This window comes from Cydia pomonella, chromosome 13, assembly GCF_033807575.1.
Source record: "Cydia pomonella isolate Wapato2018A chromosome 13, ilCydPomo1, whole genome shotgun sequence".
Classification (NCBI taxonomy): Eukaryota; Metazoa; Arthropoda; class Insecta; order Lepidoptera; family Tortricidae; genus Cydia; species Cydia pomonella.
The window spans coordinates 9,047,938-9,069,634 of NC_084715.1; the positions used below are offsets into that span (position 1 = coordinate 9,047,938).

Here is a 21,697-nt window from a genome sequence, read left to right on the forward strand (position 1 = left end):
GGGCTGTATCTCACGTTTAGTTGGCCGTTGCTCCATTCAGTGAAATTATTTATTAGCTTTGCACCCCTGGATATAAAAATGTATCTAAGCTAATAGTTTTGCTGACTGTACATTTTGGTATTCCACCACAGCCCATTAACCGTCCCCACTGCCTTACAGCACGGTCCGCGAAGCATGGATCCGCGCGAAGTACGTGTCGCTGTCCTTTGTAAAGGACATCACGGCGGGCCGCCTGGACGCGGACGCGGCCGCGCGCTCGGCGTCGCCGCGCCGCTGCCGCAGCCGCTGGTCCGTGCGCCGCGCCCGCCGCAGGTCCGTATTCTGTACTAACGTAGTCTCGTCATTTGTATTACTGACGTTCGTGTAGGACATCACGGCGGGCCGCCTGGACGCGGACGCGGCCGCGCGCTCGGCGTCGCCGCGCCGCTGCCGCAGCCGCTGGTCCGTGCGCCGCGCCCGCCGCAGGTCCGTATTCTGTACTAACGTAGTCTCGTCATTTGTATTACTGACGTTCGTGTAGGACATCACGGCGGGCCGCCTGGACGCGGACGCGGCCGCGCGCTCGGCGTCGCCGCGCCGCTGCCGCAGCCGCTGGTCCGTGCGCCGCGCCCGCCGCAGGTCCGTATTCTGTACTAACGTAGTCTCGTCATTTGTATTACTGACGTTCGTGTAGGACATCACGGCGGGCCGCCTGGACGCGGACGCGGCCGCGCGCTCGGCGTCGCCGCGCCGCTGCCGCAGCCGCTGGTCCGTGCGCCGCGCCCGCCGCAGGTCCGTATTCTGTACTAACGTAGTCTCGTCATTTGTATTACTGACGTTCGTGTAGGACATCACGGCGGGCCGCCTGGACGCGGACGCGGCCGCGCGCTCGGCGTCGCCGCGCCGCTGCCGCAGCCGCTGGTCCGTGCGCCGCGCCCGCCGCAGGTCCGTATTCTGTACTAACGTAGTCTCGTCATTTGTATTACTGACGTTCGTGTAGGACATCACGGCGGGCCGCCTGGACGCGGACGCGGCCGCGCGCTCGGCGTCGCCGCGCCGCTGCCGCAGCCGCTGGTCCGTGCGCCGCGCCCGCCGCAGGTCCGTATTCTGTACTAACGTAGTCTCGTCATTTGTATTACTGACGTTCGTGTAGGACATCACGGCGGGCCGCCTGGACGCGGACGCGGCCGCGCGCTCGGCGTCGCCGCGCCGCTGCCGCAGCCGCTGGTCCGTGCGCCGCGCCCGCCGCAGGTCCGTATTCTGTACTAACGTAGTCTCGTCATTTGTATTACTGACGTTCGTGTAGGACATCACGGTGGGCCGCCTGGACAATGCCGCGAACGCGCGCCCTTTTTCTTGACGAAAAAAAATTTTTTTTTGCGATTCTCTGCACAAAACTTGGTTTATTTTTACACCTTGGTGAAAAAAAAAAAACATTATAACGAATAAATCAAGTTTTTTTTTTGTAAAACAAGATCGATTTCAGGAAATTTCGCATGACATTTTAGTCTCAAGTGCAGTCAAGAATACACCTTTAAAATCTGTCGGATTGAATTGGCCCATGGTGTATAACCGCTCGAATAAATTCATCTACTCGATCTACACCAATGGTTTGTACTCCAACTCCGTGTTGGTTTGTGTTTGTTGACCGATTGCCGTCATCAGCATGGCAGCTCCGCGCGTAATTTTGAACAAATAAATTTCAAAGCCTTTCTAAGGTAAATGTATATCTGAAATAAAAACTTCTAATGACTTATTAATACAAAAGGATGAAATGAAACCACTAATAAAATACTAGAGTACCCTATTTATTAACAAAATCGTATTTGCAGAGTCCGCGCTCCGCCGGCAGTCCCCGAAACCATACCTGATGAAAAGAGCGACGTGAACAGCAATACCAGCGGTAACTTATTTAATTATTTGTCAAAAAATCGAATGTATTTCTCACACTACCAGCCCGACGGTTTGGGTAGTAGAGATGTTGCCAGTATTATTAAATAATTTTACCCCATGCACGAAAACAACACTAGAAAGTTATTGGAAAAAAAAATCGGAATGTACATATCAGTGGCGGATCATTCAAAGAACTCGATGCCCGCCGGCTTGTCCAATTTCAGCCCGTTGAATACTTTCACGATCGGTTCATGGAGAAAAGGAAAGCAAAATTAGCTCCGGGTTCCCTACGAATATTTGTGACGCGCCGCCACTGGTACATATAGAGTTCATTCGTTGCAAATCGTTTTGCCAGTTTGAATGAGGCTTATTTAGCTTGTCAGTTAAAAACCCTATTAGTCGCGTCCAAGCATCAAATGTATTTCTCAACAGACTTCGTGCGCGACGATTAGGGTAATTGATTGACAAATTGAACTGAAGCGACGCAAGTGGAGTTTGTAAGTTTGTTATTTTATTTTATTTTATTTTATTTTATTCGGAAAACCAACAGCTTAATAAACTAAAACTAGGTTGACATAAATATGTATCAGGGAAGCCAATTACAGGTTTCCACAGACAGGATACAAAGGTAGTCATATTACAGGTTAGCACAAAATTAAAGACTTTACAGACGCCAAAACATGCTATGAGAAAAGAAAGAAGTAATTTGTTTCTTATTTAAATCAATAAATTAAAATTAAACCTATGCTAATCTTCTGCAGGCAGGGGAGCAAAGAAACTAGATGCCATGAGGTTTTTAATTGTAGCAGGTTTCATTAGATGTAAATCCAGTTGATCGTTGCTATGACACAGTTCATTCATTGATCTCGGAGCTCGGACAAAGTATGAATTTTGACGATAGTTGGTTTTGGTCGGTGGAAGTGACAAAGGTCGGTAGTGTCTAGAAGAAGCTCTGGGGATACGAAAACTAATATTCATAACCAGTTCCGGGCTATCAACAGATCCGTTTAAGATTTGTTTCGATTACAAAGATGTGATTGTATTCGCTTTATTATCACAGATTACTCTCTTAACAAAATATCGATGCGCTTTATGACTTCGCAATAAGATTTACGAAATGTAGGCATCTTTATCAGGTACATCTTTAAAACTTCATTTATTTTTTTAACCTTTTGACGCCACGCTTATCGTACGCGGCGCGTAATCGTGAACCTTGTCGGTACGCATGAAGGTTGATATTGGGCTATAGCCGCGCGCGTCATATGACGTCTTTGGTGGTCAAAAGGCTAACATAGATACGCATTGACATAAGTGGTACTTATATGTTACAGTTATTGCGGAACGTACGAAAATGTGATTTAGTCTACATTATCATTGTTATTAGTAGCATATTACAAAATCTTACTATCTTCAAGTCGTTCTAAACTTTTTTCTTAATTTTCATTTTCAATGGGTAGCTTTTGTTGTGTAATCTACTGTTCAGAAACTATTTTATTATTAGTATTTATTTCATCAGAGAGCTCAACGAAGTCCGGATCGGGGGAAAACAGCCCGGTACTCCTCATTGGGTCAGAATTGGCCAGTGAACGGCGGGTCAATCTCACTCTCAGCCTGCCTTCCGACCACGATTCTACCGAGGGCGAGGATGAAGATGACTTGGGTAAGTAAGTCTGAAAACAGTAAGAGCTTGTGGTTTGACGACTAGTCTGGCCTAGTGAAGTGAGTAGTGATCCTGCCTTCTGATTGCCATATGAGGCGGAGCTGTGCGAAGGTTGCTCTTGCTTTAAGCGATGTTTTCTTTGGTCCACCCAGTTTCCGATACGACGCTCCCGAGGTAAGTAAATTTACTTTAGAATTATGCTAGACTTGTTCTAATCTCATATTACCACATTTTTCTACTTTCATGTATAAATAATAAATAAAACAATTGATTGAAGAAAAACAATCTTTATGACGAAACAATACATTGATTTACACATTAAACCCTTATTTTACCCCTTAAAATACACAGTTTATTTCACTTTTTATCACTGCGTATTCCGTTTGAATGTTCGCGGCTCGACAGTCGGCGACATCACGCCATTTCTAACAAACTTTGTTTTACGCGGGAATTCGACCGTTAGGGAATACCATCCTTGTTTATTGACAAATGCATCTTACAAGAGTGAGCAAGCAAGGCATAGTTTTAACGGTTTTATTTTAGGCACGAAATACGGCGTCGCTTAGAGGCCGGGAGACGGTCTCTGCCACTCACTTGGGCTTGATATGACGGAACCGTCTCCCGGTTTGCTGCCCATTAAGGCAGTGTCCGGCTCCCGGCCTGTTCCACGTAACACATACATATTTTTCAAAATGGCCGCGCCATTTCTCCTACCGTTCAACCGGAGGATCTGTCACCCGAAGGGATAATCACTACATATATTCGTAACGGAAGTTTTCGGCTTCGTTATTGGTTGGTTACGTGGAACGCCGCGTTTGAATGCTTAGTAGCGTAACGCGGTATTCTAGGTCAGCGATCGGCGCGTGGCGGGTGTAATCAGTTGGTTTGATTTTACCGACGCGGTGACGCGGGGCGATAGTGCGGGGCAGGGAGATTCGCGCGCGCCCTCGCTAGAGCGCTAGGCGCATCGCGTCGAATTCGCGTATCACGCGTCTCATCGCACCGCTTTGCGTATGCGGCAGGATCGCTCGTGATGCAGATTCTTGCATTATGCCGGAGTATGTGATATACGTTGGTTGTTTCAGAAGCGGAGGAGATCTCGTCGCTGTCGGCGCAGTCGGTGCTGTGGCGGGCGGCGCGAGCACACAACGTGCCGGTGATGCGCGCGGCGCTGGCCGCGGGCGCCGACGTCAACGCGCCCGCCGCGCGCCGCCGCGGCCCGCTGCACAACGCCGTGCTCAGTGTATGTATCCCTCTCATACTGCTATACAGTCGGTGCTGTGGCGGGCGGCGCGAGCACACAACGTGCCGGTGATGCGCGCGGCGCTGGCCGCGGGCGCCGACGTCAACGCGCCCGCCGCGCGCCGCCGCGGCCCGCTGCACAACGCCGTGCTCAGTGTATGTATCCCTCTCATACTGCTATACAGTCGGTGCTGTGGCGGGCGGCGCGAGCACACAACGTGCCGGTGATGCGCGCGGCGCTGGCCGCGGGCGCCGACGTCAACGCGCCCGCCGCGCGCCGCCGCGGCCCGCTGCACAACGCCGTGCTCAGTGTATGTATCCCTCTCATACTGCTATACAGTCGGTGCTGTGGCGGGCGGCGCGAGCACACAACGTGCCGGTGATGCGCGCGGCGCTGGCCGCGGGCGCCGACGTCAACGCGCCCGCCGCGCGCCGCCGCGGCCCGCTGCACAACGCCGTGCTCAGTGTATGTATCCCTCTCATACTGCTATACAGTCGGTGCTGTGGCGGGCGGCGCGAGCACACAACGTGCCGGTGATGCGCGCGGCGCTGGCCGCGGGCGCCGACGTCAACGCGCCCGCCGCGCGCCGCCGCGGCCCGCTGCACAACGCCGTGCTCAGTGTATGTATCCCTCTCATACTGCTATACAGTCGGTGCTGTGGCGGGCGGCGCGAGCACACAACGTGCCGGTGATGCGCGCGGCGCTGGCCGCGGGCGCCGACGTCAACGCGCCCGCCGCGCGCCGCCGCGGCCCGCTGCACAACGCCGTGCTCAGTGTATGTATCCCTCTCATACTGCTATACAGTCGGTGCTGTGGCGGGCGGCGCGAGCACACAACGTGCCGGTGATGCGCGCGGCGCTGGCCGCGGGCGCCGACGTCAACGCGCCCGCCGCGCGCCGCCGCGGCCCGCTGCACAACGCCGTGCTCAGTGTATGTATCCCTCTCATACTGCTATACAGTCGGTGCTGTGGCGGGCGGCGCGAGCACACAACGTGCCGGTGATGCGCGCGGCGCTGGCCGCGGGCGCCGACGTCAACGCGCCCGCCGCGCGCCGCCGCGGCCCGCTGCACAACGCCGTGCTCAGTGTATGTATCCCTCTCATACTGCTATACAGTCGGTGCTGTGGCGGGCGGCGCGAGCACACAACGTGCCGGTGATGCGCGCGGCGCTGGCCGCGGGCGCCGACGTCAACGCGCCCGCCGCGCGCCGCCGCGGCCCGCTGCACAACGCCGTGCTCAGTGTATGTATCCCTCTCATACTGCTATACAGTCGGTGCTGTGGCGGGCGGCGCGAGCACACAACGTGCCGGTGATGCGCGCGGCGCTGGCCGCGGGCGCCGACGTCAACGCGCCCGCCGCGCGCCGCCGCGGCCCGCTGCACAACGCCGTGCTCAGTGTATGTATCCCTCTCATACTGCTATACAGTCGGTGCTGTGGCGGGCGGCGCGAGCACACAACGTGCCGGTGATGCGCGCGGCGCTGGCCGCGGGCGCCGACGTCAACGCGCCCGCCGCGCGCCGCCGCGGCCCGCTGCACAACGCCGTGCTCAGTGTATGTATCCCTCTCATACTGCTATACAGTCGGTGCTGTGGCGGGCGGCGCGAGCACACAACGTGCCGGTGATGCGCGCGGCGCTGGCCGCGGGCGCCGACGTCAACGCGCCCGCCGCGCGCCGCCGCGGCCCGCTGCACAACGCCGTGCTCAGTGTATGTATCCCTCTCATACTGCTATGCGAGTACTCACAAATCTCAACCCCTGCGAGTGAAAGGTCCATATTTCATAGAAAACTATCCCACTAGACATTAGTTCACTCGATGTCTTACTTACAATACGGTACTAATTTATAATATTTCGTTTTCGTACAGGGTTCCGTGATGGCATGTTCGTTCCTGCTGTTAAACGGCAGCAAGCTGAATCCGCAAGATGAGGACGGCAAGACGCCGCTCCATCTGGCCACCGAGGCCGGACACACGGCTCAGGTAACATGTCCTTATCACTGAAAATACTGTTTTCTGAATCAAATCCAAATTGTCTGATAATTGGCATCCTTGCATAATGCCGGTAGGCAGGGTCGCCATGTACGGACGACGTTAGTGAACCAACTGCTTTCATGGTTTATTCCATCCTATGTACAAATTAACATGGACACAATAAAATATATGAATATGAAATATATGAATAATATTTCTGATAGTGATAACATTACGGCAAAATCACTTCACAACATGGTTTCTTCTAAACTGCTCTTTCAATTGACACCCTATACATTTTAGTTGCTTTCTTTTACCTGACTAAATAGCTAAATATTGTGTTGCAGGTTGTCCTTTTATTGCGGTACCGCGCAGATCAGTCCATAGCAGACCACGACTCACAGACGCCGCTGGACATCGCCGTTAGCCACGCTAACGCTGACATCGTCACCTTGTGAGTATTAACTATACTTAATACTCCCGTATTACTGCAATGTTCTGCCGCCAGAGTGCAGCACTAGCACCTATCGTGAACCATCAAGTTTTCACAAACAATAAAATATGACATTGATGCATCAAGGCGGTTTGTATACAAAGAGCCTATCAGGAAACGCGAAAATCGAAATTTAGTTATCTACCTCTTTATCGCTCGAATATGTAAGTGATAAAAAGGTTAGTTTACGAAATTTCGATTTACTTGTTTCGCGGTAGAACCTCAGATTGTGATGAATTGTGGTAGTGACGTCCCCTACGCAGAGTTTCGCGTAATATTCCCTATTGTATTGCAGGCTGTCTTGTAGCTTTAGGACGTAGACATAACATTTAACATAGGGGACGTGATTGTAAGAAAAAAATTAACTTATTTATTTTTTGTCCTACAGGTTACGGCTAACAAAGCTCAACGAGGAAATGCGCGAATCCGAGATGTCGTCCAATGACGACACGTACAACGAGGTGTTCCGCGACTATACCCAGCTCGCTCACTCGCACCCGGAGCGGCTGGTGAGAGCGAGACACAACAACAACGAGGGTAAGTGACTGACGACGCATATGTATTTAAGTATTTATATATTATATATATAGTTGTCTAAGTTCGTTTATATATATCGTTGTCATCACGAGCGTTATTGAGCTTACTGTGGGACTTCGTTAATTTGTGTAATAATGTCCTATAAAAAAAAAAAAACAAGTATACGTCGAAAAAAGCCGTAACGCCTTTTCTTCCAGTAAACCGTAATTTTGTTTATTTCCAGGAGAACAACCTAGCGAATGACACAGCAGTGGTGCCGCGCGACGGCGTTGGCTGTGGTAACGACTGAACGGACCGGGCTTCGATTCCAGCGCCCGTTTTAAGGTTGGACTGTACCGTAGACTAGAGCAAACGGCTTGTCGATTATGTACTTCACACAAACGTTCGTTTATTATTTTGACTACCACAACTATTTCATAGCAGACTTCAAAAAAAGGAGGTCTTCATTTCGACATTTATATGTTTGTTCCTCGATAAACAATCATGAGTTGATTTTGATGATTATTTTTTTAACAAGCAATAGTAAGACGTCTTTAGCAATGTACCCGATGTCGTGTGTAGCCGGTGACGTCCGCAAGGTTTAAACTATGTATTTTCTCCATAGATCAGATTGAGCGATACACAAAAGACTTACAAATCTAACGATTAACTATTCATTTATTAGCCGTACTTTACATACGCAGCTATTAGAACACAATTTCATTCAGTGTCATGTTCTATCTTACATTTTCTTTTCACAATTCATAATAATTTATTTGCACATAAAAGGTGTTATAAAAGTTACATGTCCTAGGGTGAAAAACTAGAAAAATGTACAATATTATAAACGGTGTTTTTTTTTAAGTCCGTTAATTTCAAGGGTGCATTCCTGAGCTTAAATTAAGTAACTTTCTTAAAGAAACCGCCATTCTAATTAACTCCGTTTTGGAGATAATCAACGGTTTATCTCGGTCTATCTGACAAGGCGTCTATGAGCGTTTCATTAGGGCCTGTTTACATATTGATTGATGTTTGGTATTTATACATTTGCTACTATACCCAAGTACTATCTCCGACGATCGATGTTTGAAATGGTATTGATATGTCAAAGTTTTCAATTGTTTGGTTAGGTTAAATAGCATGCCTATGTACTTAGCCATACCTCGAAGTTAACGGAGTATTGCGATACCCCGTGTATATCGATAACTTTATCGAATTCCTTGGTTCCAATTTGGTATTTTGATTTAATTTTCCATCTAGCGAACTGTATGTGATTAATTCATCATATAACTGTTTAGGATTTTAGCTACTTACATTTCCGAACTAGTACACAAATCAAATCGAAAATACCACAAACCGACCTTTTACGGAGAATATTTCGCAAAACGATATTGGTTTTGTTTATAAGCTGGTATTTACTTAAACAAAAATCTCTGAATGAAAATGAAGATTTGAGAGATTCATTAATTGCTTCTAAATGTTGAGTGTTTCGTATTAAGTATTGATATTTTAGATTAGATATGAAATGCATTTTGTTAAAAGTATTATATGTTAGTGTGTATCTTCCTGTTTCCTAGAAACTAACGAATTTTTTGTAGTGATCGTAATTTGATATTACATATTATAAGGTAAATCACTCATTTCAATTGCTGTCCGTTTATTAATGAGATAACGATATTTCAAATTAAGTAGCATCGAAAAAAAATCGAAATAGTGGTTGTATTCTCGGCAACTCGAACTCTGGCTTCTAAAGCATGCAACTGGCATAAGCGCTAATATGATAGACAGGAAGGCTGATAAAAGCTGATTATAGATGGCGCTGTGGCGATGATACCAGCTTTAACAAGGGATTAAAAATTGCCAGCCTAAAAGGTACAACTTGGAACCCGACGTGTAGCGACCGCAGCTAACAACTGCAGACTTCAGACGTTTCGGACCCGACCGCATACCGCAACGCCGTATGTAGTTGGTTCAGAGTGTTTCGCGACGTTAGCGGCACTACTGATCTGCGGTCGGGCTCGGCGACGTATATTATTCAAACATTGAAACTTGTTCCACGCGTGTTATGCAGTTACCTATAAAACAAGATTCTTTAAGTTTACGAAGACACATTCTAACAGTAGCTGGCATCGTGTCGCTGGCTTCGTGTCTGAGTCCGAAGAAACCAGTCGCCTCACATCACCGAGTTCCAACTTGTACCTTAAAAATGACCTTGATGTTTTAAATTTAAAATTGAATATTGATTTTGCTGACCTGATATCGCGCCCGTGAGACTTAAATCCTGGTAATATCAAAATTTGACAGCCGTTATTAAATAGATGGCGTATCAAACGTTTGGATCTTGAAGAGAAGGAAGAGAGTTTGACTATGTCATATATAGACAATCAAATTGACAGTGGTTTTTCTCGGTCCGATAGGAATCAGTAACTTATCTATAAACAATCTAACTATATTTCGGCTGTGCCAACTATATTGACTGTATGACTGTAAGGTGTACTAGGGTGATTTCCGAAATTTGGGTAATCAGGAAAATCATTTAAAAATCACTCGTATTCTATTGTAATTAGAGGCTCTTTCCGGAATCATCCGCCACTTTTTTAGTGTCTTTTGTTTTCGGAATTACCCAAATACACCTTATGACATTTTTAAATTATAAATAAATCATGTTCTGGCTGTGTTGGGCGAAATTTACATAAGGTTTCCATCCAAATAACTTGTATGAGGCAGTTGAAGAGTATTCTAATTTCTACGGCAAAGCCAAGTAGAAACGTTCCTGGCATAATACACGACCTATATTTGTTAGCGTGCTATTTTATATTTAATATTGTATTTTATTCGAAAATTATGATATTGTATGGACCTGACACATCGAGCGTAAGAATTTATAATGATAATCCTTATAAAAGGCACTGTTAGTTCTAGGCGACTCCGAGTAGTGTTATCCATCCAATTAAAAGACACACAGGTCGATTCAACGAAGAAAATTAAAAACAATAGTGCGGGCGTTGAAATGCATTTATCCTCATGCCGCCTTATGTCCATTACAAAGTATACTCTGTTTCAATGGAATTTGCCCTTTCTCAAAAAAAAAGAAAACATAGAATACAAAGTAGCATTTCTTGTCCCGATCTAACCACTTAGATTCAAACTATCTTTGAAAAATGTTGCATAGTGGGCGGAGCGGGGCTATACCTCTACAATCGTTGACACATTTAGCTGATCATCGGTAACCCTTATTGCAATGAGATAACGTCTATCAACGATCAATTAATCAGAACCGCTTTCATAGAATGATCTATGTAATTTGAATTCATTTTATCCTAGCTTTGGTGAATTGATCTGTATGTCGTCTAACTATGTCACATCACATTGTGAGACCGAGACAGCACGATAAACTATAATAAGTCTGTTATCACGGCGTGTAACTGCCGCGTTGTTATAACGAATTTAGTGCCACCAAATGTAGGAAACAAAGTCGGTTTAGGCTCTATATACATGTTTATACATATAATTATACACTTTTTTATAGATTTAATGCACTTTGTCAGTTTCAACGTCTTCCAATAACTTATACTCTATAGAATGGTAAAAGATTTTGATTTTCATATTTGGTAAAATCAATATGTTCTCAGTTTTACTTTTTCCGCTCCGATATCGAGTATCAGTGTTGGCCGAACGTTAATGAGAATTATCCGTTATAAATTGAACCGTAAATTGTAACGGACGGTTACAGTTTATGGTTCAATTTATACTGGTTAAATTTCAATATCGTCAATTCTAAGTAACGTTCGGCCAACCCTGTCGAGTACAGTATAGGAGCCGCTATCGGTACGATGGGAGATTTAACCTGTCATCGGCACCTCACCAGTGGTCGGCCCCTTCAATCTTACTTACTTCGATTTTCTTACAAAAATAGGTGCTGGTACTTTTTGGTGAGTCTTTGGGTAGTTAACCCTATTTCGCCGACAATGCCGGAATCGCATCTTTTGTATGTCAAATACTACGTACTTACAAAAATATAGCTTATTATAAGCTTATTGGAAGAAATTGAAATCGTCGCTATAAATACTATAGCATAATTGATAAGTATATAATAAAGGGCCATAGTTAATATAATAATGTTTGGCTTGGCGATGTATTGATTCAGTAAACCAAAGATTTCGAATGTTGGTTATTTTGGGATGTAAATCGTGTATTGATTAATGGAAGTTTTTTTTGTAATACATAACTACATATCTGAATCGTGTCACACTTTTAAGCCCACGTATTTTCTGCATGACAAACCAAATTATTTACTTTTGTTAGCCGGGCTCATTAATTGCTTTATCTATACATATCATAAAACTTCTATGAAGCGTGGAAAAACCGCAAATTACGGCCAGCATAAAGATAATATTATTGCGTAATATAAGTAATATTATTCAATAATGCCATTCAAATTTAAACTTTCCTGAAAAACAAAAGAATTTGATTTCATTTCAATCAGGTATCAGTCGAGTTGACGTTTAATTCAGTGTTTGATCAAATGCGGCAATGACGGTCGTAACATGCGGTTCCTGACCACATCGTAGAGAGGTTATAACATGTATGTATTAAATCAGTTTATACAGCTGTACATAATTAGGCATTAAAACACACGTGTGATCCTATAATGAAACTCGCTTCGTTCGTTTCATAAACCCACACGCGTATTTTAAATGACTTTCATTCTATTCCAGTCACATAAACTACTATTATATTGAAACATATTTATTAACGCGGCAATGGATGGTGTTATGTGATTCGTTTACTGTTAACGTCATAATCATTCCTTGTTGATTGGTTATTATTTGAAAAACCAAATCATTCCTAAAGCATTTCTGTCAAACTATATGTGTGGCACATTTAGTTAATTGAATCTCAATTTATATTTAAGTGAGGTTTATTTTTATATTTTTTTACAATCCTATTTACATAAATCTTGTAAATAACACTTGCCAAGATTTATACACAATCTACACATTTATATACGTTAAAATCTTGTTAATATATTTGTTTACAAATTCCTGCTTGCCAATATTTTACTAAAATCGTTCTTGGTTATAACATAATCAACTTCAATTCCTATACTATTCCAATATGAATGTTTTGATGAATTTACTCTATCGATTTTAATCTTGGACGTACTGTTGCATATGTACAGTCAATCAATTTGAATCCTAGGCCACTATAGAAAGAACCTTGTCGCTTTAACTACTAGATACTTGACTCGCATCACTCAATAAGCATTGTCGTAAAAGTCATTATGGCATGGTTCTATAGTGGCCTAGGAATCAAATTGGTTGACTGTACACTGATATGGCAACCGCATACGGTAGTCATCCATGTGTGAATGTGTCCTTAGATTCATGTTGTAATCTTATTATAAGTACCTATATTAAAGAGTAGGAGGTCTATAATACTTCTAACCCATAATAAATTGTCTGTTTGTTGTTAGTGACAAATTTGTGTATTTTAGTCTTAAATAATATGGAGAATAACTTACAGTACATTTCGCGCTACTTTACCACACTTGTGCGATAATTAATGCATTACGTAACGATGTCGAAAATTTAAAGGGCCATATGTACTGTAAAATGTTATATACATGTGCGAATAGGCAATTCGGTAGTTTTTTAATTTATCCCCACTCGTTGCCATTTCCTATTTTTCGCACTTGTATCGTAATGTAGTGTTCTGTTTGCTTGATTGTTTAATAAAATAGGTAGGTGCTTACTACTGAGGCCACATTAATTTATAATTCAATATAAATCAGTTTCCATTTCGATTCTAAATAAATATGTGCTTAGCAAAATTATGATCTAATGCATTCCAAAAACCTTTAATTTAAATATTAAGGCATTTTTTTAACTGAAAATTGACGTGACTGGCCTGGTAAAGAATAGGAACAGTACCTATTATGAAGGATCGCTTTTGTATGCCACAATATTGAAGATTGTTGTAACGTTGATGTATTTATTGTACTAAGTTGTATTTGAAAATAAATAATTCAATTAAATATTTTAGGTGTTTAAATAAAATTGCCAATAATAAATGCTCATACTTTAATAACCCACACCAAAAGAGTAAATTTTTCATTGGTAAAACAACACTTAATTATCATATCATTAACATTTGCCAAAGCTAAAATATCAGAAATCGATGTTCAATTATTGCATGTATTAACAAAATTATTTGAATGAATCAGTATTAGCAATTAATTCATTGAAATTTGCAATTGTAATGATTGAATCGTATTTAATCGGAGATTAATGTTGTAATTTATATAAAACATCTGTAATTTTTCAATTGTAAGCTGCAATATCATTTTTAAATCCCAATGAAAAATTTGAAGGAATTGAAATATATAACTAAGGATTTCGAGTTGCGCTCTAATTCAAAATGGCGATCCTAAGAAATTCAAAAAGAGTATGACCCGCATACTGATAATTGAATGGACTCCATTACACTTGGATTTAAAACTATCATCTCTTTCTACTATGAAATAAATCTCAAGTGCGAAAGGGACGAAAGCAGTGTACATAATATGCCAGTGTAATAGGTCAGAGATCGCATTTACTTGAACACATGCACTATTCTACGATAACATAGAAAAGTCACCATGGACAAGTAGGTAATTACAGTTTTTTCATTTACAAAGCTTTGAATTTTGTATTTATGACATTTAAGTCCAGTTGGTAAATATTTGCGAAATGAAAAATCTATAATGGAATAAGAACGCAACTTAGGTAGATAATGTATGATTATCAGCAAAAACCCTTAGCGCGGTACTCGATGTCCAGCAACATACCATTGTCGTGCCCATGGGCAAAGAAATTGAATTTATCATGAATTAGTTTCATAACTAATAGGCGCTATTTATAAACAGCACTTAAATTTACTAAGGCCTTAGAATCGACTAACAAAAAAAAAACATTTAGCAATAATCAACTAAGTATCATTCAGAGTTCACCAAATCTGAATAACACTCGTTGAAAGAATTTGCTGCAATTTCTATATCAAACCTAAACTAACACAAAAATATTTCTAGGCCAACAAAACCGATTTAAAACATTGGTCCAAACATCAGTGCTCGTGAAAGCTTTGAGGCCGACAATGTCGACGCCAATATTGGGACCAATATTTGACATCGGTGTTCATTAACGTCGTTCCCACGTTGCGCGCGCTTTGAACATGAAAACGAAACGCTAATGAATATTTGTGATAAGTAGCCTAATTGTTAGACCGGGTTTCCACTGCGATCGGATGCACTCTAGCTTCAACGAACAAACATACACGCTCAGCCATTGCCCACTCCCAGTGGAAACCCACCTTTTTCCCGAAGATAATTTAGTTTATAAGCCGTAGGAAGACCACAGCGACGGCGAGAAGGCCGAGGACGGCGATGGCGACGGGGCAGGCGGCGCGGGGGTCGGGGGACACGACGAGGGCCCACTTGCGGGGAAACCGGTTTGGCCCAGCAGGAGTGATGATGATGGAGGCCCGCGCCGGCGGGACGATAGGCCATGGCGATCTGTACAAGTAAATAACATTAGTAAGTATTTTATATTTATCCCTCTTTCAGAGTTCCTTTATAATACCTACAGCTATTAATAAGTTTTTGCAAATATCTTCTGCTGCCGATGTTAATCTACCAAGGCAAACGTCGTATAACTGACGTGCAAGGTAAGCGACGCTCGGATCAGTCCTAACAACATTAGTTGGGATCCATTTAAGGGAATATTTTGTTGTTATTCGCGTCAAAAAAATGTTTCTTCTACAGTTTCCTAATTAGAACATGATTCTGAATATGCCCTTAAACGGATCCCCACTATTTTTGTTACACCCTGTAGGTATGTCCCTATTTTCTCTGTGCGAAGTGGGAAAATTGCGCTTGCAACGCGGACATCGGAAGGCCTTCCGATGCAATCGCAGCACGCGACCACGCCAGTCCCTAAGAGCATGCAATGAGAAACTCTTCACCCTTAGACTTTAAATTTACCTTTGTCACCGTTCTCCGGGCAGTACTTGATGGTGTGCGCCCGGTCTCCAGTAGCTCCGCACCGCGGGCATCTGAAGGCTCGCAGCACGGGGCACAGTACGCGGCCACGCCAGTCCTTTAGAGCGTGCGATGAGTAGCACTCTTCGTTCTCGCCGTTGTTCTTGCAGAACGCGCATTCCTGTATCGCAAAAAGAGTTCACTTATCCGGTAGGGCGACAACGTTTTTCATGGCTGTGTAAGCGAATACGGGAGCGGCAAACACGACACACTGCCACTCTCAGTGTTATTTTCCACGCGGCAGAGGCATCGTGGGTGAAGTGACCTGTCCACAGACACTGCATCGCCTGGGACACAAACTAAGAGACACAGAGTTGCCCAAGACCTGCGACTCTCTCTCGACCTCACCAACTAGATCCGCGGGAAAGACAAGTCAATACATGCAGAGTAGGATCGGCTGCAGGTGCATAACGGCTGGCACCGAGCCGGGTTTGATTCAAGTTTTCCTTCTCTGTTGCTATCTCTTCCGTTAATCAGCAGGAGGACCACGTCCAGGCGAGATAAGCAGGGGCACAAAGATGTTATTCGTACCCCTCCTCCCACTTAGGGTGTAGGGTAGAGTTTAATGAGTTGGGGTATTAGACTGTTTATCGCAAGAAGTAGTAATTAAGGACAAGATAATATACAGTCAGGAGCACAGCAGCCTTTGCCATAACAGGAACTCTAACTTACAACAGGTTGGGACGGACGCAGCGCAGCATGGACATATATGTTGATGATAACCTGACGTAAATATCTAGTATTTACGTTAGGCAAGGGGCAGCGTGTGCACTCCTCGTTGCGCGCCTTGAGCACCTCCTGAAGGAATTCTTACAGCAGGCGGGGGCGGAGATGCTGCTCGTCAGCATGTACACAGCTGTTGTTGACCTGACACTTGACACCTACGTTGGGCAAAGGACGGCGTATGCGCTTGTCCATGCGCGCCTTGAGCACCTCCTGAAGGACCTCGTACAACAGGCTGGGACGGATGCTGCTCGTCAGCACGGACACAACTGTTGTTGACCTGACACTTAACACTTACGGTGGGCAAGGGACGGCGTGTGCGCTTGTCCGTGCGTGCCTTGAGCACCTCCTGAAGGAACTCGTACAGCAGGCTCGGGCGGATGCAGCGCAGTAACGAGAGCTGTTCGCGCGTTAGCATAGACACGTAGTTGTTGGCTGACGATAGACCTGCAACGCAAATAACGTTTTCTTACTTGGTCTAAGTCTTTCTACGCCGTACCCCTGCTTAGTTGCTCATTATAAAGCATCCTGCATAAATGACGTGTGAATTCCCGAATCCACAATTTGGGGACTATAGCCCAAACCGTATCTAGTAGAAAGGCTACAAGCTCTTAATAATTAACAGCACAGTAGCTGACCACTGGCTGGACTTTGGATTTATCGCGTGAAGTTAATTTGTTCATTAATAGGTTCGTTACAATCATGTCGAACATAAAGATAATGAAATGAATTATGAATACAACTCCATTAACAGTTTGTCTAACACGATTATAAGTTACATAAGTATTATGTACGCATTTTTTTCTTCAAAACGAGAGTACCTAATTATTCAATTTCAAATGTTCTTTGGAAGTAAAAATGTTATATAATACAAAAACAATATATTACTAAGATACTGTACTTTTGATAAGGAACTCGAAGGTGTCCATCATCTCGGACTTCTCCGATGCCACGCCGCTGCCGTTGGTCCATATGTTGCTCGATGACATCAGGTCAGGCCGGTTGGCACCAGCACCTTGTTTAGAAGAAAAAAACTTTGTTAAGGGCCTGTTTACACAATACACAATAGGGAAACTACATGGTTAATATAAAATTATATCTGAAAAATGAAGTGACGTAATATAATAACTCGGGCACAGGCTCAGGACAGGGATTCGGCGCACCACGTTGTCTGCGATCTCATGTCCAGCTAGATTACTGTGCCCACAGAATCGAGAGGTATATGATAATGATATGATAATTAAAAATCGAGAGGTATATGGTAAAAGTGAGGGTAGGCCTATGTTTTTTGCCTATGTCCCTTGACTGCCTACATACTGACTTACACTTACATGTACACATAAGTACATATATATGCAAAATAAATATTGTACCAAAAGAGATAAGGTGTAGTTATTCGGGTAAATCCGAAGATCAGCCTTAATCCTATGAGATAAAAGTCCTATTTCGGAACTACCCGACAATTTAAAGTATTCTTATTATTTATTTTAAGGATATGAAATATAAAATGTTGTAGCTAATCATAATCATACCCATGTAATAGTTAGAAGTGTGTTCATCGTCAAATAGCAGATCGGTGCCGTTCATTCGGAAGTTCATCATATCATCGGTCATCATTTCAGCAGCTGTTGGTGCTGAAAAAAAGAGAAAATCATAATGCGAGTGTATGTACACCAGCCGAGGAATCCAGAGCTGGGCAAAGGTTTTCTTAAAGGACCCTTACGGAAATTGGTAATTTTGTTCGTTTTCATCAGTCCGTCTCGTTGGGGGCCTTTGCGCACTGTGCTATTCGTGTACACATGGTGCTTATTAAAGCCCCAACCTTTTTGCTCCAATTTTCGTTTTTGGGTTATTCTCTGAGAATATGTCTGCGGTTGCGTCTAATTGTAGAGATTCTTTTCATACATTTTGTAAAGGACGCGGCAAATGGACCGCAGACATTTATTGAGAATGACCCTTTTAGGAGCAAGTCCACTCCGGTCAGCAGGCTGGAAAAAACTGTCTCCATCTACACGGTCCGTCCAAGGTCGCGCGGTCTGAAGCGCTTGTCGGCGGCCGTCTGGTAGAATCCTTCATATATGAACAAACCAGTCTCCGTTTTGCTGCAGAAAGAGAGGGGAAAACTCGACGAAGTTTTTTTCTATAATTCGAACTGATGAAATTAAAAGCATAAGGCGAGACAACACCGGATGAGTAGGTATGCACCACGTTTCTAGTTTCCTTCGTAGGTATAATACTTACCTTTACATCGCTTGCGTTCCTTATTTACATGAAGACAAAAGAATTTCAATTTTTTTTTTGTAAATATATTGAGAGTTATCTGAAAAGATCTCCAGTCTCTACAAAAGACTCGGTCGGGTCGCTAACAAGTTGAAAAGGACTCGAGCTTCGACTTAATTATAAAAGTGAAGAAACGGAGTTGAGTTTTAAATAGGACTACTTATAGAGTCTTAACAAACACTAATTAACGATCAATACATTTTTAATCTAAACTGGTTTTCTGCTGTTACGGAGTATGTACGTATGCATGTATGTAAACACTTAATGTAAAGAATTAAGACAGGTTAAGATAGAATAAAACAGAAAATGTGCAGTATACAAAGGCAAACTTATCCCTATAAGGAATCTCTTCCAGTCAACCTTTATGCATGTGGGGTAGAGTGGTTCACCACACAATAAGGAGCTTCGAGTTTCTAATCCATACCAATCTTATAAAGAGAAAGTGTGTCTGACTGTATGTTACCTCTTCACGCTTGAACTGTTAAACAGATTTAGATGACGTGGAGATATTTTGAGTCGCGGGAAAGTTCCACATTAAGATTAATAAGGCTCGTGTTGTGGGTACTTAGACAACGATATATATAATATATAAATACATACATAGAAACACCCAAGACTGGGGCAAAATTTCCGTGCTCATCAGCAACAAACACCAAAACAAATGCCCTTACCAGGATTTGAACCCGGGACCATCGGCTTGTCGACCCACTAGGCCAGACCAGGCCTGGCCTACAATCTAGTGAGTCATATAATAATGATTAATACAATGTTTGTTACCAGTGTCTCCGGGTCGGGGCTCTTGCTGAGCCAGCAAATTCAGCAACCCGCTGCTGCCGGGGTAGAACTCCTGGCCCGCCATTCCTCGGTTCGATGGTGCAAAACTTTCCTGTTTCAAGGTAAGTGTAGATAATAAATATGCAATTTTAAGCAGAGTTGCCGTATTGTATGTCGGTCATCAATGAGCCGTCGCCATCCTATCGACGCAATAAGAAAAATAAACTTGGTAAGAAGATGTATTTTGTGAACCGCACTAAGATTTTCATACAAAAATAGAAAAAAAAACAATAAATTTAGAATTAAATTATTAGAATTAAAACTCAATCTTTTTTTCATCAAACCCATATGTGTGTGGTATCTATGGATAGGGCTTCAAAGATGATATTGAGGTTTCTAATATCATTTTTTTTTCTAAACTGAGTAGTTTGCGCGAGAGTCACTTCCAAAGTGGTAAAATGTGTCCCCCCCTGTAACTTCTAAAATAAGAGATGATAAAACTAAAAAAAATATATGATATAAATGCATTACCATGGAAACTTCCACCGAAAATTGGTTTGAACGAGATCTAGTAAGTAGTTTTTTTTATATGTACGTCATAAATTGTACGGAACCCCTCATGGGCGAGCCTGACTCGCACTTGGCCGCTTTTTTTTCTTAAAGATATCACAAGTCTATCTACATTTTACATATTGACACGAAAATATAAACATTTTATTCGCTATGTTCAAGAATTAGCTACTCTGTAAAATTTCCTTGAAAAGAATAAGACTACAATTGCATAACGAATCTAATAGTGGGTAAGTGTAAGTATTCGCGTTACCCGCTTCTTGGGCAAAAGCCACATAGGGTTGTCGTGTGCCATAATCCAGTATTACAAATGCGAATGGTTACCTCTTCACGCTTAAACCGCTGAACCAATTAGAATACTAGGCTTTAGTATGAAAATAGTATGAGGCTTCTTCCCCACTATGGCCAAAATTTTTGGCATAGGCACATGAACATATCACGATTATATAGTTTTGACGATACTAAATTAAATATAATAAACCCCAATAAATATAAGCAAACATATACCCAATCTAATAATCTAATCAGAGGCGAACCTTTTCATTTAAGATGGCATAATATAAATTTTATTTTAATGTTCTTTCTAAATGTGTTTTTTTTTCATCATACTTGCTCGTAAAAGATGTCATAAGCGATGCGGTCCGTAAATCCTAACTTTCGACCTAGGGTTGCAATGTATTATTTCATCACAATTGCTGGGCGATATAGTCCGTAAAGCTAGGTTTAGACGAAGCCAGTAAAACTGGCACCCCGCGCTAGCGTGTTATTAGCCTCGTATATACCTAGCTTAAAATCGTAAATTTTGGCCTAGGCCTCTAAACGTATGGAATTAGGCAAAATTATGTTTTATTTAATAATAAATATATAACTACTAATTTCCCTTTTTACTTATTACTTACAAATATGACGTGTGTGTGCCACGAGCGGTACAGGAATTACGAACTAGTGTTCATTAATTTAATTCATACTCGTTCGTAAATTATTGTTTACTGTATTTAAAAGGTACACAATGTATTTTCGCAACAAAACCTGTATATATATAATAAATGAAATCTCCAGAAATATAAATTAATTCAATAAAATTCTTACCGTGGTCGATGTAGACACTGTTTCACTCGCAGTTGTAAAAATCGGTTTACTTTCTTCCATATTATTAAAATTAAACGGCAAAGAATCCATACTCAAATAAGGTTTTATAATCAAATCGTACAACCGATCCTGCGCGACGCCACGGAATGAAAAGAAGGTTTCAGATGCCGCGGACTTTATATTGCCTGCATCCGTAGAAAAACACGTATATGCAAAACTGGTAAACAAGCCAGCGATACGGGGGAACTTCTGCACCTACCCTCAATTTAACATAACGCGGCGCGCGCGCGGCTAATAATCTCAATGTACCCGCATTCTAAATGAATTACCAATTGGCGATTTGGGGATGAAAAGGTTACAACTGTAGAAGATTTTGAAATAATTCCTATTCTATACGAAATATAATGTGATCTTAATTTGTCAGTTTTGAA

At 43.0% G+C, this 21,697-nt stretch overlaps 2 protein-coding genes across 2 annotated transcripts in view; one reads left to right on the plus strand and one right to left on the minus strand.

Annotated features, from left to right (window-relative positions):
- Positions 1–13,792, plus strand: part of LOC133524119 (arf-GAP with coiled-coil, ANK repeat and PH domain-containing protein 2) — a 33,325-nt gene extending 19,533 nt beyond the window's left edge. Inside the window, exons 13-20 of the mRNA XM_061859970.1 lie at positions 160–312; positions 1,812–1,882; positions 3,389–3,532; positions 4,618–4,775; positions 6,640–6,753; positions 7,092–7,198; positions 7,626–7,774; positions 7,998–13,792. Of these exons, the coding sequence (XP_061715954.1) occupies positions 160–312; positions 1,812–1,882; positions 3,389–3,532; positions 4,618–4,775; positions 6,640–6,753; positions 7,092–7,198; positions 7,626–7,774; positions 7,998–8,017 (916 nt within the window). The 3' untranslated portion in view covers positions 8,018–13,792. The remainder of the gene's footprint in view (positions 1–159; positions 313–1,811; positions 1,883–3,388; positions 3,533–4,617; positions 4,776–6,639; positions 6,754–7,091; positions 7,199–7,625; positions 7,775–7,997) is intronic.
- A 30-nt stretch (positions 13,793–13,822) lies between these two features.
- LOC133524115 (uncharacterized) lies at positions 13,823–21,458 on the minus strand. The gene is made up of 7 exons (XM_061859966.1): positions 21,267–21,458; positions 19,611–19,719; positions 18,086–18,187; positions 17,455–17,568; positions 16,852–17,000; positions 15,774–15,951; positions 13,823–15,305 (listed from the first exon to the last, which is right to left on the minus strand). Exons 1-7 carry the CDS (start codon positions 21,354–21,356, stop codon positions 15,127–15,129), a joined length of 921 nt encoding a protein of 306 aa, XP_061715950.1. The 5' UTR covers positions 21,357–21,458; the 3' UTR covers positions 13,823–15,126.
- Between the last annotated feature and the right edge of the window lie 239 nt (positions 21,459–21,697).

Excerpts from the sequence above, each read along its gene's own strand:
- LOC133524115 (XM_061859966.1), bottom strand. The coding sequence starts at position 21,356 with ATGGATTCTTTGCCGTTTAATTTTAATAATATGGAAGAAAGTAAACCG. Across the intron at positions 17,001-17,454 it reads CTTCGAGTTCCTTATCAAAA|GTCTATCGTCAGCCAACAAC; the intron begins GTACAGTATCTT and ends TTTGCGTTGCAG. Across the intron at positions 15,306-15,773 it reads CCCGGAGAACGGTGACAAAG|ATCGCCATGGCCTATCGTCC; the intron begins GTAAATTTAAAG and ends TTACTTGTACAG.